This window comes from Echinops telfairi, unplaced genomic scaffold (genome assembly GCF_000313985.2).
Source record: "Echinops telfairi isolate 266 unplaced genomic scaffold, ASM31398v2 ScPeMD7_7417;HRSCAF=8455, whole genome shotgun sequence".
NCBI classification, from domain to species: domain Eukaryota; kingdom Metazoa; phylum Chordata; class Mammalia; order Afrosoricida; family Tenrecidae; genus Echinops; species Echinops telfairi.
The window spans coordinates 6,925,525-6,943,901 of record NW_022111317.1 but is presented as its reverse complement, the minus strand read 5'-3'; the positions used below and the strand labels follow the sequence as shown (position 1 = coordinate 6,943,901).

Genomic DNA, 18,377 nt, shown 5'->3' with positions numbered 1-18,377 from the left:
CCACCAATTTGGATCGAGGCCGATGATTTTAAAGCCCAGTGCAAGAATGTAGAACAAGGCACCTCTTCTCTGAAATGTCTTTTGTTTTGGAAAAGCTAGTGTATATGCACATATTTACATTTAATTAAAGTGAAAGTGTAATGATAGTTATTTGTATAAATAGCAGTGTTATTTTGAGTGAATTAATAGATATCTTCTACAACGATAACTTAATTTCTAATAAAGTCATGGTTAATAACAATGATCCATGTCAAAGTTCTTTGAGATCCCTGATAAGTTTTAATAGATAGAGGATTCTTAAGACAAGAAATGGAGAACTCCACAGTTATAGACAAAATTTGGGTTGGTTGTTGCTGGTCTTGATGGGCCTTTGTTGGGCAGTTTCCAGCTTTTGTGCTGGTCTGGGCATTAGTTAGGGAGGCACTTGGCAGCTCTGGCTCAGGACAACCACCTGAGGCACTTGGACCAAAGTTCCCGTGTTTTCTTGTAATACATGCAGCATTCCCTGTTGGATTTTTGTGCTTTGCTGGTTTATTTTGATCTATGGTTTGCTGGCAAATCCCCCACCCACTTTTCCCTTTTTGCGTGGAATAGCTTTTTTATTTTTTATTTTCTCTCTTATTTAAAATTTGGTTTGTTAGTACTTGTTTCTGGTTTGTTTGTTTTTTAATGTTGTCTTAGCAGTGTATTCTGACCACAGAGCTAAGTTTTGTTGAGACTGACTTCCTTGCCAAGTTGTGGTTCGATATAGTTTTTCATTAAAAACGGGTTACATGTGGTGAGGCTGAATTAATTAATTCATACTTGTATCTTTTCTCATTTGAGATTTTATTGTGGTGGCTAGTGATAGACCTCATCAATGTGGACAAAGCTTTTTGAGCGGCCCCCTTCTTAAGGCGGGAGTACAAAAATTTCTGAGACCACGAAGTGTGAGGCCGGCTGCTGCAGACAAGCCTGGCTTGGTCGTCCTACCTCCATTGCTGTGACTCACAATGAGCCTTTGTCTTGCCGGTCCCAGCCCCGTTAGTCCTGCCCAGGCCTCAGGGAGACACTTTCTCGCTGGGTCTGCAGTCCTCCTGGCTGAGGAAGCTGGTCCTCAGTGACCCAAGGGACTTTGACCAATCTTGGCTTAGTTCCTCCGCCTAGACATCACCACGTAAAGTGTTTTTTTTGTTGTTGTTGTTATTTTTTTAAGTACATCTTTATGTATTTAATTTTTTATTTTGAGATCATTTTAAAATGCCAGAAGAGCTACAAAAATAGCCCAAGAGTTCCTGTATATCCTTTATCCCGCCCTCCCTTATAGCAATCTCTTACACAGCCGTAGGACTGGTATCAAACTAAGAATTAGTCTTGGCACACTACTGTCAGCCGAAGTACGCACATTCGGATTTCATCGATTCTTTCCCTGGCGGATCTTTTCTTCTTCAGGATCCAGTTCAGGATCCCTCAGTGCACTTCATTGTCACGCCTCCACGGTCTCTTCCAGTCTCCAAATGGGGGTCCGTTTTTTCTGAGTCTTACATGATGTTGGCCATTTTCAAGCATCCTGGTAGTTGTAGATCACACGGTCCTCGGTGTGGCCTGGAATTTTCTCCTGGCCTTCTGCTTTATCACTTCACAGGCAAGCTGACTGAGATCACCATGATGCTTACTAAGTTGTTACTCTGGAAAGTATTTATTTTTCATTAAAAAAAAGATGCCATGTTCTGAGTGATGGATTTAGTAATACTACTTGAAATGAATGTTAACATTTCCTCAGCTGTAAATTTTAATGTGGTAAATATCAATAACTAGCCCCCACACACAACAGCTGTTTGAGAAACTTAGTCATTGGGAGTGGCGAATGGTCTTCCAGAGCGACATGCGGGAACCCTTGTTGGTCACCCTTATTTTGATTGGCTGGTTGGTGATTTGCTGTGACCTCACAGTGAGCCTTTGTCTGGTCATCCCAGCCTCTGTGTGGTCCTGCGTGGGCTTTGGAGAGACAGTCCACTTCTAGCTGAGGAAGCTTGTTCTCTGTGACCCAAGGGACTTTGGCTCCTCTATAGCATTGGCTTTTTTTTTTTCCTTTTTCATTAAAAAGATCATTTGGCTGACTTGGATTTCATTATGACAGTAGGTTGTTTTTTTTTAAGCTATATCTTGGCTATTGGTCAATTCCAAATTTGAAAACTGCAAAGCTTGCATAGCCTCTATCCTTGAAGAACCTTGGTGCCTACAGTGGCTGAGGCTGGTCGGATCCAGTCACTCAAAGACCAGAATGCCTCGGAGACTACCAGGCGTGCTCCGGAAGATCACTGTTGTACACTCATTTCTCCTTTTAAACAGCTATTGCCATAGAATTCACACTTCACATCATGTCGAGCGTGGTGCGTCATCACCACGGTTGGTTTTAGATGCACCTGTTTGTTACTGAAACCCGTCTACCACAGCTCCCTCTGCTCCGGCTCATGCAGTTCCATCCACGTCACCGTAGAACTTGATTCCATAGAGCAGCGGTTCTCTACCTGCGGGTCGCGACCCCTTTGGGGGTCGAATGACCTTTTCACAGGGGTCGCCCGATTCATAACAATAGCAAAATGACTGATGAAGTAGCAAGGAAAATAATTTTATGGTTGGGGGGGTCACCACATGAGGAACTGTATGAAAGGGTCGCGGCCTGAGGAAGGTGGAGAACCACTGCCATAGAATTTTCAGTGATTGATTTTCCTGGAACAACCTTTCTGCTGAGGAATCTCCGGGTGGAACTGGGAATCTCCAGCCTTTTGAGTCTCTCCTCTAAAACCCATCGATTCCCAAAGTCAAATTCTCCCTGTAGGGTTTCCACATCTTTCTCCTTTGGAGACACTGGGTCGGACAAGTGTGAATCCTTGGCCTTTTGATGACCGGCCAAGTGCTTCACAACTGTACTGCCAGGGCTACTTTCTCCTGTGAGGGATTTGGAGAGTATTTGAAATGGGATGAATTTTGTCTCTTGATGAGGCTTACAGAGGTGGGTGGCATTGTGGGAGGTAGGTAGTTTCTAACCCATGTAACTCTCCATCCTGTGTCTTTCTGTCTGTACTCATCTCCAGTTTCGGTAGCACCTCTACCTTTTAAAAGCATCCCTTAGGACCACAGATGGTGGGCCTTGATCTTCTCTTAATAAGCACTTGGACCAGCTTTAAGGACTTTTTAATTTAATTTAATTTTTTTAAAGCACTTTTAAAAAACTCAGGTCATTTGCTTTGGACCACATTTCAGAATCACCATAATAATAAAAACCAAAACAACCTATTTAATCAAGTATTTAATGGTTTCTGGTCTCCATCTAGATCTGTAGTCTCAGTCCCCTCACTCAGCAAGTCCTTCAACCCTCTGCTCTCCCTCCTCTCCCCAAGTAAACATGCGGCTTTGATTTCAGTTTCAAAATTGAACTTGATATGCTATTGTCTCTCTTTTTAGCCACTGGTCTGTATAGCAAATTGTTTTTTACCCCTCTTTACATAAAATTTAGTTGATGTTGACTACATGCTTTGAGTCGTTTTTGTCTTAGTTACCTAGTGCTGCTAAAACAGAACTATCCCACATGGATGGATGACTTCAGTAACATATTTATTCTCTCCCAGTTCAGGAGGGTAGGAGTCTGACTCGAGAGTGCTGACTCTAGGAAGGCTTTATCTCTGTCTCTCTCGAGGTAGGCCCTTGTTAGTCGGAGATCTCCAAGTGTCTTGGCATCAATCTGCCCTTGGGTCTAGGAAGTTCTCAGCCCAGGGGCCTTGGGCCCAAAGGACTTGGCTCTGCTTCTGGCTCTGTTTCTTGGTGCTCATAGGTCCTTCTCTCCTTTGCTTACTTCTCTCCCTTTCTCTCCTGTAAAAGAAAAGATGATACAGACCAGACCCCAGGGAAACCCTCAGGCCTGAGACCCGATTAAGGGTGCTGCATTTCCATTCCAATCCCTTGGTAACTGGTGGACTGATCACATCCGGTCACATTATGGGAGATGGTTCTAACAGTACATGGCTGCCAAGTCACTGGGAATCATAGCTTAGCCAAGTTAACTACCTAAGTTTGGCGGGACACAATCCAATCCATGATACTCCTTCATTAATATAAACTCGGTGCTCCCTAAGGTTCCTATCTAATCTTTCTAGTTGATGCTGTCAGTTTGATCCCATATAAATAGTTCTTAAGAAGAGCATATAATACACAGGCAAACTTTTTTTTTTTTAATTAAGCTAAAATAATGTTTGGTTTTAAGAAGACTAGAAGACTTCAGGGTTTGAATTAAGTTTTAAAGCAGTGGTTCTCAATCTTCCTCATGCCATGACCCTTTAATACAGCTCCTCATGTTGTGGTGACTCCCCAGCCATGAAATTTTTGTTGTTGCTACTTCATAACTGTAATTTTGCTACTGTGATGAATCGGGCGATCCCCTGAAAGGGTCGTTTGACCCCCAAAGGGGTTGCAACCCACAGGTTGAGAACCACTGGTTTTAAAGAATATCTCAGAGCACTAGTTTCAGGGGCTCATTCATCCTCTGTGACTCGAGAAAGTCTAGAGCTCATGAGAATTTGAATTTCTGTTTTGGGTTTTCCCCCATGTTATCTATTTATTTATTAATTTACTTAGGATTTTCCCCATTATGATCAGGTTTCTTCTTTGGATTTTTTAAATCAAAATGTGAAGTAATGGTAGCCAGGTACCATTCAGTTCTGATCTCAAGGAGGGAGTTGCTCATGGAGGCAGTCAGCCACAGGTCCCATTTCCTCCTCTATTCCTGACTCTCCTCCTCCACTGGCCAAATAGAGACCGACTTTGCCTTGGATGACCACTTGCAAGCTCTGAGGACCCCCGGCACGACCCATCAAACTGGGCAGTAGAAGAGAGGCGTTAAACTTGTTTAATGGTCAACTAACCGGGCTGTCCCATGAAAACATGGCTCGAGACCAAGAAGCTGAGTCCCACGGCGTGCTCCTTCCGTGGTATGTAAGCTGCCTCAGCCCCGCGGCAGCCCTCCATACGGTGGTTGTGACAACTTTGAACAGTCTACCACTTCTTGGAAGCACTTCCCTCTGCACTCCACCTTCCCCCTCCCTCTTGGCCCTGCGCACAGTCACACACGTTGCTCTCTGTCCGTTTGCCTTCTCTCGTCTTGTTGCGTACGATGCCATGCGAGGCTTGTTCTTTTGTGATGACCTTCGCCGGTTCCACTCTGGCCAGACTGGAGCACGGGGACGTGGCATTCCATCACCTTTCCCGACCATGTTTTGCTTGCCCATTGCTCTGCTGGTGGGCACTTAGGTGTTTCCACCCATCGGCTGCTGTGAACCATGTGGCCGTGGACATGGGGGTCCCAGTCTCTGAGGCAGAGGCTTGAAGTGGGGTCGCTGGGTCATGTGCGTTGGTTCTATTTTGAGTGTTTTGAGCAAACCGCTGTGCTGTTGTGCACAACATCCTGACTATTCCATATTGCCACCAGCAACAGGTCGGCGGTCTAGTTTCCCTCAGCCTCACCACACACTGACGCCTGCGCATTCAAAGATCTCTTCACTTGCTTGGCTGAGGCCACCACTCCCTCCTGCTTGAGCCGGGAAGCTCTTGGCGGGCTTCGGCCAAGATTGTTGGGACACCCGCTCTTATAGAGAATGGGTTACAAACTTCCAAGTGCGATTAACGCCTTGTCTATTCTCTGGAAGTTGGCTGAGGTGAGGCTTCTTTAGCAGTGGCCATGACTCTAGCCTGCAGTGGCGTGCTGGCAGTGCCCTGTGCAGACTTTGCATTCCGGAATTCAATTTGTCTTCACATTGGTAAGTTATATTATTTCCCCGACCTCACAGATGAGGAAACAGGCCCAGAAATACTGAGAGTGTGTGTCCTTGTCCGAACAGGCTGCCTGGCGGGCTCGCCAGGACCTTATTGTGTCTGGCTGCAGGAGATAGTTGGTTAAAATGACCTTCTGGTCTGTGTAGGACAGAAGCTGCCTCCCAGATGGAGTTAGCGTTGAACTTGCCTGTCATACAGTGGCCAAGGTGGTGGGCATGCGGGCAGGTGTGTTCTGCACCCACCTCGTTGCTGGACTGAGCACTCTGTGAGAGACTTTATAAGTCTTACTTTTCGTTGCCTCCTGAGGTGCCCCTCTTACCTCTTCCCACCTTCTTACAATTCAAGAACCTATTTTAGACCAAAGCAACCCTGAGACCCCAAATTGGGGTCCACATTGTAACTAACTGCCTGGCAGCCGGAGTAGTCTGGGGTTCCAGATGGGACTGTTTTGCTCTTTGGCCTCTGTGCAATATGGGGAGTCAGTTGAGAGCTGTTTTTATAGGAAAAGAAAACAGCTTTTATGTGCTGGCTCCTCACTGTGAGGCAAACTGATGGGCACCTCTCTTCTCCGTCGGCTATGTGCCACTTAGCACTCCCAGAGGCACGGACCCACAGCCTTGGCCTGGACTGCCAGGGGCACCCGCCCTGTAGCTGGTGGTGCCAGGCCTCTCCTCCGCGCTGCCTGGGCCTTGCCAGCTCTGTCCTGGGAGGAGCTGAGGGCCGGCCCGCCTGGTCCCCGTCCCGTTGTTGCTGAGTAATGGACCGCTGTCTCTTGCTTGCCTTTGATAGCTCTCCAGGTTGCCTGGAGAGGCTTTCCTGCAGAGGCTCCTGCCTGAGGCCTGCCCTGTGTGCCTCCCTGTGGAGCTGGGGTCACTTTGAATTTGAGTGTATGATTTGAGTAGCTTGCTTGGCAGCAGCCTTCGCTTTTATCCTGTGAGCGGAGGTTTGGGTATTTAGTAGCACAGTCCTCCAATTTTGAGCCTATTTTGAGATTCCAGAATGGGGCAAAGGGGTGAACTGCTACCCTTGTTCAAGTCTCAGTAAGCTCGGGGGAGGAGGAGCTGGGCTGCACTGTTGTTGATGTTTGTGTTCTAGGCTGGACACTTGAATCTCGCCTGTGTGTGCCATTTCTAGGTAACTCTAGAACCTTTGGAAAATCTAAGGTCCGCCTAAATGATTTTGAGAAGCGCAAGCCCCTGAGTTCCTTGCATGTAATTCTCCCCGTCCCCCAAGCCTGTCCCTGTGGAGGTAGCTGTTCCCGCACAGGTGTTCACTCGTAGCGATTCAGGCCACCGCTTCCTGAGGGAGCGTGGCGGTGTTCACCTCACTAATGAAAAGGCTGTCATAATGGGTTAGGCCCATAGGGGCTCAGCCCTTCTGTACTTGAATTCCCTGAGAGAAAACTCTCTACCTTAATTACCGTCATCATGCTGGCAGAGAGGTGTGGCTGCTAATTGATTAGGTGGCAGTCTTTTGCATTGATGTGGAACTGTTGGGTTGTTGTTTTTTTTATTTAAAACAAATCCATGCGGTCCAGGTAGGTTTCCTTTGGAGAGGCAGAGGTCTGTGCTGATGTCTCTTCCTCACCTCACATCTCTGGTTCTGTTGCTGCATCCTGGTTTGATGAGCCGCGTGCGCGTGGCCTGGTCTGGTGGCCCCAGATCCCTTTATTTATCAGGCCTGGTTTTCATTCCCTCCTTCTGCCTTAGAATGGTTGAACTCTATTCTGAAATACGTATATTTTTCTAAGATAGTATTTAAAAGCAAACACCCTCTCTTTCTTGAAACCACAGAAACTGTTTGTGAAACAGCCAATCAGGCAAGCTGCCAGAATCCACACTGTTAAAACCAATCCCGTAGTGACAAGATGTCAAACCCTGATGCTGAACCTTCATTATGATCGTGTGGTGAGGTGTTTTCTCAGTCAGGGACGTTTAGGCTCTGAACTCCCAGTTCCATGTCCGGAATCCTTGCATTCTAAACGTCTTCATGGCAAACCTATTACCGGAGCGCCTCAAGTAGCTTGTTCTGGTACCAACTGTACAGAAGTGGTTTGAAACCAACTCCCATCGGCTCCCTTCCACCTTAAAAAAATAATTCCAGGAAGTGATTTCTTTTTAGGTAACTTGGACTGAGCCTCTCTCTAGGTTTGGCTGTTTTTAAGACCTGAGAGAAGCTAGCTTCAGACTCTCCCAATGGAGGACTCCAGCCTTTGTCTTTCTCCCCAGGGTCTGAATGAACGGACTTGGCTTTTTTTAGATGATAAAGAACCATCTCTCAGTGTGTCGAGGGACTTCTATTTCTGAACACTTCCAAGAAAGCGCACACATTCTTCTCTACCGTCTTTCTGAAGAGCGCCGAAACCACTGAGGGCTGGCTGGGAGAACACATGCATCCGGGCCTACCCGGGCAGCGCCAGCTGAAGGGGGAGAACAGATTCCACAACCAGTGGTTGGAAGTAAAAGGAAAACTATAAAACGCTGCCTCCGGAGGCCTGCCCACCACGGAGCTGGGCTCTTGTCTCTGATCTTCCCCATGGTCACCACCTCCGGCTGAAGGCGTTTTCTGGCTTCCTCCACGACCACATGCCTCGAGCAACTTTCCTGAACTTGTCTTTCGTAAACTCTTCCCATAGGAGCTCTGGTGGCTTCGAGCTTCTGCATTGGGCTGTGAACTGCAAGGTCAGCATTACGAAACCACCAGCCGCTCCGCTGGAGAAAGATGGGGCTTTCTACTCTTCTACAGAGTTTCCGTCTCGGAACCTCAACAGGCAGTTCTGTTCTGGCCTGTCCTACTGGGTCTTTATTACTGACTTGCATTTGTTTGGGGAGCTGTTCTCATATGCTCTTGACTTCTCTCGTGGATGCGTCCCTGTAGTCTTTTTCACTGGCTGTGAATTCTATCCGAGGCTGCCGTCGTCGTCATCGTCGATCTTTACGGGAGCAGAAAGCCACCTCTTCCTCCTGCCCTCTCGGGCATTGCACTCCTCTGTCACCAGGGACTTGTGGGTGGGCCTCCAGCATGTGGATGGAGCCCTGCGGGACTCTCGGGGCCAGCCAGACTTGGGGCCTGGGCTCTCCGGAGCCCCCTTAGCCCATGGGCCTCCGAGCTCCCGTGAAGTCGGAGGACTGTCATTTCTGTTCCTGGATCTGCTCTCACACTGGCTTGTGTGAATTGTGCTTATCTCTGCTGCTAGATTAGCAACTCCTTTGAAGTCTGGACTGTATTTTGCCCTTTCTGTTTCCTTTTCTATCCCAGAGCCTATTAGAGGGCTTTGCACGTGGTCATTGCTTTGTAAATTATTTGTGAAATAAAAGTCAGAATAATGATAATATGGGGCATTGTTCTCCCCATTACAACTGCCCTTGGGGCAGTCTGTCCATCCGGGCTTGTGTGCAGTTCCTCAGCCATATAAGTCACACACCTCAATTAAGTGTCGTGACTTTAAAGAAGACCAGACTGGTTCAGGGTGTGAGGACAGGGGAGGTTGACACTCTCGCCGGATTGCTCTCAGGACTCATGAGCGAGGAAACGTCAGCTGCTGAGGAAGCCCTGTCTGACCCGAGTCAGCACCAGAGCCAGCAAGCCCAGCACTCTGACCTCGCTGAGTTTGAGTTCTCATCCTGCCACTTTGCAGGGCTCCCTGGGCTCTGCCGATGTTGCTCTGGTCGTGTTGGCCGCCTCCCTCCGTTTCATAGTGGGTGAGCAGGGTATACCGGTGTTGGGAGTTTTGTCCAGAACTGGCGTGATCATGTGGCCTATATCAGGAGGCTAGAGCTATTTATAGTGGGAGAAACAGCTCAGGAACAGGGCGCAGGAAGCAGGGATTTCACACTACCTCAACGCCTGGGCATAGTGAGGGCCCAAATTTCACCTAAGCATCTCGGGAGATGGTTGGCTCTTCCGAACTGCGGAAGAGCTCTGGGGGAATCAGGGATCCTGTTAGCCAAGACCACTGTGGGCCGGGCAAGAGTGGGAAAGATGACCGCTTTCTCCCGGGTTCCCTGGGTGGCTGTGTCCGAGTGAGGACTCTGTGAGCGAGATGTAAAGGCTCCCCTTTGGAATCTCCTCGTTGGAAGGCTGGGTCGGTGGTGGAGTTGACGGGGACCTGTTAGACTGGTCGCCTGTGCCTCCCTCCCTGCCACCCCACAGCAGGGAGAATGAAACTGCTACTCAGTTTCTCCTCCCGTATTAGCACCCCACCCCACCCAGAGTGCTCAGAGGGCTCGGGTGCTGTGGACATTGGGGTGCAGGTGGGACAGGCACCAGGCGGGAGCTGTGTGCTTTCCCTCTGCACAGCATCTGCTAGAGGGGCTCAGTCAAGGCCTGCACCCTGGGGCCCACTGGAGATAGACTCAGAGACCAGGAGCTGGGAGAAGTGCCCTGGTGGCCCAGCCGATGAAAGGTCAGCAAGTCAGACTCACCAGCGCTCACAGGGTTGCTCCGAGTCAGAGTCTGTTCACCGCCAGTGGTTGGATTTGGGCTTTTTTTTTTTTTTGCAGCGGGGGTGGTGGTGGCGTTCGTACCAAGGCGAGGGCAGTCTGGGAAACTCACGGGGCAGTTGGACCATGCCATATAGGCTCGCTTTGAGTCGGCTTGGACAGCATGGCAATGAGGTTGGTGGTAGTTTTGACTGAGCGTGGCTAGAAGCTTGTAAACTGGGGCAATAGCCGTCTAGGGAGAGAAGCACCCTGAGCAGAGGGTGAGCATGTTTCTAGGTCCTGTCACTTAGGTCACACTTCAGTTTTCCCACCTAGGAGGGGGGGTTTTCCAGCGTGGGGACCTGGCACCCAGAACTTGTTAGGTGAGGCTTGCTGATAGAGCCAGGTCCTTCAGCAGGCTGATCAATGTAAGCCAAGGTCAGGAAATGGTCAGCAGACATGCAAACAATCTCCACTTCCTGTGGCCCTGCCTCCTTGTGGTGCCGGGAGGCTCAAGAGCCCAGAGCCACTGTGCCTCTGGCCTCCACCCAGGTTGGACAGACCCTCTGTGTCCCCTTCCATCCCTGCTTTACAGCTTGGGAAGCCCATCTGGAGAGGGGGGTTGTCTTGCTCAGGTAGAGAACGTGTCTGGGCAGGATTGGATGGAGAATAGAGCTCGTGGAGCCACATCCCCAGGCCTTCCTTTCAGATGCGGGCCTGCTGCTGAGAGGGTCTGAGTGTCAGACCTCAGGCAGGAGGGAGGCTGGGAAAGGACACGTGGACGGGCAGCCTCCGCTCCAAACCCTGGGTCTGCCAGAGACTGGCGCCCACAGAACTGTCTGTCGGCGGCCCAGTGCCCTGCCCCTGCCCCGCTGAAGCCCACTTGTGCAAAGAGTTGTTGAGTGTAGTTGCTCTGGGGAAAAGTAGCAGGAAGACCCCAACTCTGACTGTCATCTTGAAACAGGAAAGGCCTCCCCGAGGGTCTTACTAGCTGTCCAGAGTCCTGGGGGTACAGTGGTTCAGAGAGCACTTGTTCACGCACCCAAAAGCCTGGGGTCTGACCCCACCAGCATGTGGCGGTCTGCTTCAGAAAGGCTTTACCCTCTCGGAAACCCTGTGGCTCGGAAACCTCCTGCTCTGGCTCAGTCCGGTGGAACTCAGTTCTCAGTGGTACTGGTTCTTTGCTTCTGTTAAGTGCCCACACCGAGCTTGGCCACTGAGGTAGCACACGTCCACTCCCCGCTGTGGGCCACACTGAGCGAGACGATTGCCCAGGTGGTGGGAGGGACACAGGCCTTGCAGCCAGAAGCAAAGCCCGAGGAGGGTTCCCCTAGGGCAGCGGTTCTCAACCTGTGGGTCGAGACCCCTTTGGAGGTTGAACGACAGTTCAACAACACAGTAGCAAAATGGCAGTGATGACGTAGCAATGAAAATAACGCTATGGTTGGGGGGTCACCACCACATGAGGAACTGTATGAAAGGGTCATGGCATTAGGCAGTTTGAGAACCACTGCTCTAGGGAGTGCCTGGTGTGGCGTGGCCACATGACGGGGACCTGGGACCCTGTGAGGTTAGGAAGATGATGCTTGGGGAGCTTCCTGGAGGCAGGGATGGTGGAGTAAACGCCTGAAGGGGTTGAGGCAGGTAACAGCCCCGAGTGAGATTTGAGCGGGGCTGGGGAGGGAGGGAGGCTGGAGCTTCAGGTGTAGGAAAAAATCCAGAACCCAGGTTGTTCTTAGCTTGAAAATGTCTCTCGCTGTTGGTGGTGGCAGTCAGTGCCGGGTGTAAAGGAGTGTCCTGACTGTGCCGAGCTGAGTGCTGGCATGCCACCGCGCCTCCAGTGTGTGCCAGAGGGACAGGTTTTCCTGTGCGCAGACCAGGGCACGGAGACGGGCAGGCTGAGGCTGCTGTGCAGCTTCGTTAGGCCCAGGGGACCACTGCCTTTCCTGGTGGTGAGTGAGTGGGCGATGGCGGCCACCGGAGGCTCTGCAAGCCCGAGAGAGGCCCCTTGTGTGGAGACAGCCAGCCAGTGGGGAGAAAGGGCGTACCGGGCGGCCACTCCTGCCGTGAAACAGCACCTCTCTGTGGCAGCCTTGGTCTCTGCTCTGGAAACATGGGGGAGGAGCCGGTGGCTGTGGCTTCGGCACTGCCCTTGGTCACAGAGTAGGTTGTGCCACCCAGCCAGTGACCTGCCCCTTGCGCCTGTCATTGGCGCTCGTGGCACAAGTAGTTGGAGGGGCAGGCCTTCACTTATGGGGAAGTCAGAAAGGACTGCCTGCCCGGGCTCCAGGCAAAGCCCTGAAAGCCGAGAAGGCTCAGGCTCCTGGGACCTCCATAGGGGACAGCCTCTTGTTTCCTTCCTGACTTTTCCCAGCTACTAGAAACCTGCCCCCTTCCCTGGTGGTCCACTTATGATAGGAGGACCATTTACAGTTCCTGGCAGGAGGCCAGCCCCTCGGCCTGGTTGGTTTCCCCTCCTCTGCCCAGCTTGCTGGATTTGCATGCTCCCGGATTCCACCCTGCGCAGCTGGCCGCCTCTGTCTCCAGGGCCCAAGATTGGAGGCTCCTGCTACAGGAACCCAGCTGCTCCCTCCCTGGTTTGGGGGGGCGGGGCTTGAAAATAGAGAATCATAATCTCCCTTCCTCCTCCTCGTCCTCTCCTCCTTCCCCCCACCCCTGCCAAGCAAACTGGAGTGACCGGCTCAGAGCAGGACTCAGCCCGCCTCACTGCTCTGCATGACAGCCGCGATCTGGAGGAAGATTAATGGACGCGTGAGTATGAGCGCGCCCAGCACGCTGGCGGCCCTCACGGCCCCTGCTGGCGCTCACGGAGGTGTGGCAGGTGTGGACTCCTGGCATCCGGGAGCTCCGGGACCCTCACAGGAGGCGATGGCGACCCTGCCAGGTTCTCTGCTGCTCGGGGGAAATGGCAGGCGCTTCTGAACACCCTGCTCTTCAGAAGAGCTAGGTGGGTGGTTTGGGAGGTTATTCCTGGAATCCCTTGCAGTACAATATCCCACCCCCCACCCGCCGGGCCAGGTTCACTGGTTCCTAAGCTTGCTCCATTCTCTCATTCCTGACTTCAGAGGGTGGATCTTCACTGGCCTGGCCAGCCCGGGGTGGGAGTGTGGGTGGGGGGTTAGGAAAGTGGCAGTGGCTATGCTGCTTAAGAAAGAGAGCACATCTGGCCAGCAGGTGTGTTGTCTCCTCCTACCCTACCGTGCGCACCCCCCTCCCCCGCAAGCCTGGCCATACCAAGCCGCCCTGGCCTGGTTAGTTAGGGACTGTGAGACATCACTTTGCAGAGGCCCAAGGGAGGAAGAGTCTAATTTCGCAGAGTTGCGGGGCCTAGACTGCTTGGAGCTGAGGGCTCAGGTGCCTCCCTCCCCTCTGCCTCCTGTGTCTGGTGGCCCAGGCTGACTGGCTAGAAAGTGGTCTTCACACTCCGTGCTGCCTGCTCCCCTCGGCCCTGGGGCTACACCTGAAGTCCCCATGGGCTGAGGAGTGGACGCGGGCAGTGCCGTGTTCATGGCTGGACTTATTTCTGCATGAGAGCTTGGGCACAGGGCACGGACTTTCTTCCAGGGGACCCTCAAAGCACCCCCTTTCTTACACCTGGGCACATGTTTCTCAGGAAGACTTTGCTTAGTTCCCAACTGGGGACTTGGAGGGGACCCCAAGCGGCCCCTCCCTTTAGCCATTCACTGCTGTTGAGACATTTCCAACTCACAGCGACCCACCCCACCCCAAACAAAACAAGAACTCCCCCCCCCACCCCCCCATGAACCTTTCATACCAAGAACATTGGAAAAACTGAGCCATGGCTCAAGGTCACTTGACCGTAAGTGGTATTTGGCATAGTTAGCTGGTCTGGCATTTGGTAAGAGATTTCTGCTTTATATTTGAGCAAAAGACTTCTTGGCGGGCAGCCTCTGCCGTGTTCCCAGCGCTTGCTCGCCCTGTGCACACGTTCGCCCCCTCCCCTCCTCACCTCTCCTGGCCAGCTTCTTGTAATCCTCTTGCCTCTAAACAAGGGCAGCAGAACTTGACGGCCCCCCACACGTGACCTTGGTATCACTTCCTGGGCTCACTGGCCTCCATGGCAAGATACCACAGCCACTGGACATGGTGGTACCACAGCCACTGGACATGGTGGAGCAGTCATGGAGGCCTGAGGACCCTGAGGGCTGGGCCTGGCGGCTGTGAGAAGACAGATGCTGAGGGTAGTTCCTTGTTGAGCTACGGTGATACCAGGCAGGCCTAGTTCTGGCATCTCACTTCTCTCCCGCCCTCGTCTCCAGTCCTGTCTGCAGGGGGCCAGGACATGCTGCCGCTTCAGGAACCTAGCCCTGGCACAGATGCCAGTTCATGGGATGCAAACCAAACACCCAGATCCCCGCTTGCCCAACAGGGAACCTGTTCTGCTGGGTGAGGGACAGCTGGCAACAGGACCCTGGCCACTTGTGTCTCCCTGCAAGCTAGTGACCCACAGGAGCTGGACCTGCAGCTTAGTTTTTTTCCCTCATCCACAGCTCAGGAGGCGGACTTCAGCTTGAGGGGGAAATAGCCCACTGCCGTGGATTCTGACCCGCTGACACTGGAACTGCTCCTTTGGGTCCCTGAGATCGACTCTCTATGGGAGCAGATGGCCGCATCTTTTCCTGAGGAGTCGCGGGTGTGCTTAAACCCCCAACCTTGGGGTCAGCAGCCTTGCCCTTAACTCCCAGTACCTTCAGGACTAGTCCCAGGGGGTGTGCAGGTGTGCCTCTGAAACAGTGGTCAGCTTCCTTTTTGAGACGATTGGTTCCAAGTGTTTCCAGGCCCTTAGACGTGGGAGGTGTGGGCAGGAATGCTGGCCTGGTGTGTACTCTATGTGTCCCTCTGGTGGGGTGTGGATGTCTGAAGGGCTTTTTATCAGGGGAACCTAACATGATTGGCCTTTTAGGGAAGAGGTGAGCTGCCGTTTGCAACCCTTCCTGGCTCCATAGGAAGCCCGGCCCAAGCCTGAGCGGGGAGAGGGGGTGGTCTCAACCTTGCTGGCCCCAGCTCTCGAGCTCTCTTAGAGCCGTTGTGATGCGTGCTGGGTAAAGTCGCTCAACCAGGGGCCACCCTCACTTGGGGAAGCTGATGGTCATGCAGCAGTAATAAAGGGCTGTGTCTCGTGGCCTAGGCTTTGGAGATTGGGGAGTTGTGTCTTTTATGCCTTTTGTTTTCCGGGCTTGGTTGAGACCCTTTTACAGTGGTAGGGTTCTTTGCCCTTGATGGCCAACATTGGACTCTACACAGTAACAGAACCCGCAGCCACAGCCTGCTGCTGCCCAGCGAATTCCACCTGGCGGTCTCCCGGGTGGGCTTTCTCTCCTAATCTCCAGGTCTTTGTTTAAGCACCAGGCTACTTGCAGTTTGCACTGCCCTCTCGAGTGAGTTTGGAGGTGGGGAGCTAGAGACTTGGCTGCTTGCCTTCTTCAGAATAAAGCAGCATTCTCTTGCTTGCAGTCTGTGTCGTAGAACAGTGCCCAGAATTGCTCCCCTTCCTCCCCAGCGCCACCTGTTAGTTGGTGGTTCTGGCTCCTGAGGGCTTCCACCTGCACAGGAGCTAATCTGTACCCTGGTCCTGCTCCCAGGCTATCACAGGGTTGGAAAGCTCAGAGCCTCAAGTCTGACCCCAGGTCCCCTGCTGCCGCTGCTGGGGCAAATCGGCCCTTCTGGGGGCCCTGTCCTTTACTGGGAAAGCAGTGTGCTCGGACTCTCTTCCTGGACCCTGAACAGATGAATTGACTATAAAATGTGTGTTTTAATAAGCACTTGTAGGTAGATGGCTATACCATCTGGTTTGCTGTACTCCCATGAAGAGTTACAGTACTGGAAGCCCTATGGGGGCAGTTCTGCCCTGTCTTAGAGGGTTGCTGTGAGCCGGAATCGACTCGATGACAGTGAGCTTGGTTCTGGTTTTCAGGTAAGCCCAAATGCATCGGCAGCCATAGAGCGGGCATACTGTGGCCAGTGAGTGAAGATGGGCATCGTAGTCGCAGTCACATATGGATAGGTCCTCTGTCTGCCTCGTTGGCAGACACACACCTAGCCATCTGACCAGTGAACTGTCCTGCATTTCTCTGCCACTGGAGCCAAGGCACCTGCCCGGCCATGTCTGCCCTCGGCCAAGTCCAACAAGCCCAGAGAGGTAGAGATGAGGCAGATTCCCTGCTTCAGCCACCTTGGAGCTGGGAGCTGGGACACTTCCATAGAGCTTGCTCCCCCTGCACATCTGTGCACTGTCTCTGGCCCCCTTTTCTCCTCTAGCCAGAAGTTTTGTACCTGGTTTTTCTGATTCAGTCCTTTTATATGGTAGTAGCCATTCCAGTTTCCCTCCACCAGCCTCCTTCCTCATCACCACTGGTTCTCTCTAAATGCCCACGTCTTACCCCCACCCCGTTCCAGCTTTGTTTCAAGACCTCCTCCTTGGTTGTTAGGGATCCCCACCTTCTCTTGCCCAAGGTACATGGAGAGCAAAGACAGCTTTTGTGTCCCCAGTGGGCACTTGAGTCCATGTTTCTAGATCTCCCGGTTAACGCATGGCTCCGTGGGAAAATTCATCCTCCTCAAAGGGGCCTTTGGCATCCGGTAGGGTTTTCCTTCAAGTTGGTACCATGTTTATTGTGATTCTGGTGGAAGTTTCCAGAGCAGATTCATTTCCCTTGCACCACGTCATGCCCAGCTTGTGTGCTGACAGTGGTGGCAGTCTCCCTCAGTGTACCAGGACTCTCCTCTTCTTCATCCCTGGCTTCCGGTTTCCATTCGCCCATCTTTCCTGCCCGCCTGCTTTCTCAACTTTGCTTTTGGGCAGGTGGCACTCTGCTGGTTTGGCGTGCCCGTTGCTCTCAGGTCTGTCCTTCGCTCTGTAGGCCTGTCTGTGTGGGCTGTAAATGTGACTGCTGGGAGCGGGTTGCATTCTGAGTGTGAAAGGTGCAGAGGGCCATCGTTCTGGGGCTCTTACCACACCAGTCAGTTAGGTCTTCTCTATGGATTTGAAATCTGCTCTACAGTCCCCCCCACTCTGTCCAGGACCCCCTAGTGTCACCTTGTCAGAGCAGTCAGCTGTGGTAGCTGGGCATCGTCTTAGGGCAGGGTCCTCAAACTTTTTAAACAGGGGCCAGTTCACTGTCCCTCAGACCCGTTGGAGGGCCGGACTGTAGTTCAAAAAACAGCTATGAACAAATTCCTGTGCACACTGCACATAGCTTCTTTTGAAGTGAAAAAAATGGGGCAAAAACACCCGGTGGGCTGTATAAATGTCCTCGGCGGGCCACATGTGGCCCTCGGGCCATAGTTTGAGGACGCCTGACCTAGGGTCTTCTTCCTCAGGTTAGGGAGGGTGGAGTTTACGTGGTGCCGCTGTTTCCGTGTGTTCTTGGTTGTCTGCACTCTTCTTGCAAAGGTAGGGTGTAGAGCATTGTCCTCGAGGACTGTATTCTGCCTGTACGTGTTCTGGATAACCCCTGAGGCCCTATGGTTGTAAACTCTCAAGTCCATTGGTTCAACTCTGCAGGGTGTTTGGCTAAGTCTTCATGACCGTGCCCACGCACCCCTCTCCCGTGTGCTCTGTTGTCTATGTGTGTATGTTTGTAGGACATAGGTGTGTGTGTGTGTGTGTCTAGAAATGTCTGTTACCAAGCTGTTCATGTGTGTACTCCCCTGTCCCATCCCCACCTGTTCCACTTAATATCTACCTTTGGGTCCCTTGGTAAATGGTGTGTACATATGTTTCTTCCTTGTGCAGGCTTATATAACCCAATCCCAAACCTAAAGCTACTGTCCTCCAGGCAGTTCCAGCTCATAGTGGCTTGATGGGACAGAATAGCAGTGCTTCCCTTCCTGGGGTTTCTGAGACTGTAAGTGTCATGGGAACACCCCCACCCCCCCCATCTTTCTCCATCAGAGTGACTGGTAGGCTTGAACTACCAACCTTGTGATTAGCAGCCCAGTCGTGAACCTGCTGCGACATCAGGGCAGGATTGTGCATGCTGCAGTCTAATCGTATTTACCAGTGTTGTGTTACTTTTCTAGTGGGTTTTCAGGATTCTCCATGGCTTCCTTTATCTTGGCCACTTGGTGCCGACTTCCGGGGGTGGTAGGGTGGACAGCATTTCA

The 18,377-nt window shown here is 51.9% G+C and overlaps 1 protein-coding gene across 5 annotated transcripts in view; it reads left to right on the top strand.

The window, feature by feature from the left end:
* Positions 1-18,377, top strand: part of MARK2 (microtubule affinity regulating kinase 2) — a 56,067-nt gene that overhangs the window by 11,727 nt on the left and 25,963 nt on the right. Inside the window, exon 1 of one of the 5 annotated variants that reach the window (XM_045297229.1) lies at positions 12,870-13,001. The exons of the other annotated variants lie outside the window; for them this stretch is intronic. Coding sequence (XP_045153164.1) covers positions 12,966-13,001 — 36 coding nt within the window. The 5' untranslated portion in view covers positions 12,870-12,965. Of the gene's footprint in view, positions 1-12,869; positions 13,002-18,377 lie in introns of those variants that run through there. 5 annotated transcript variants of the gene reach the window in all.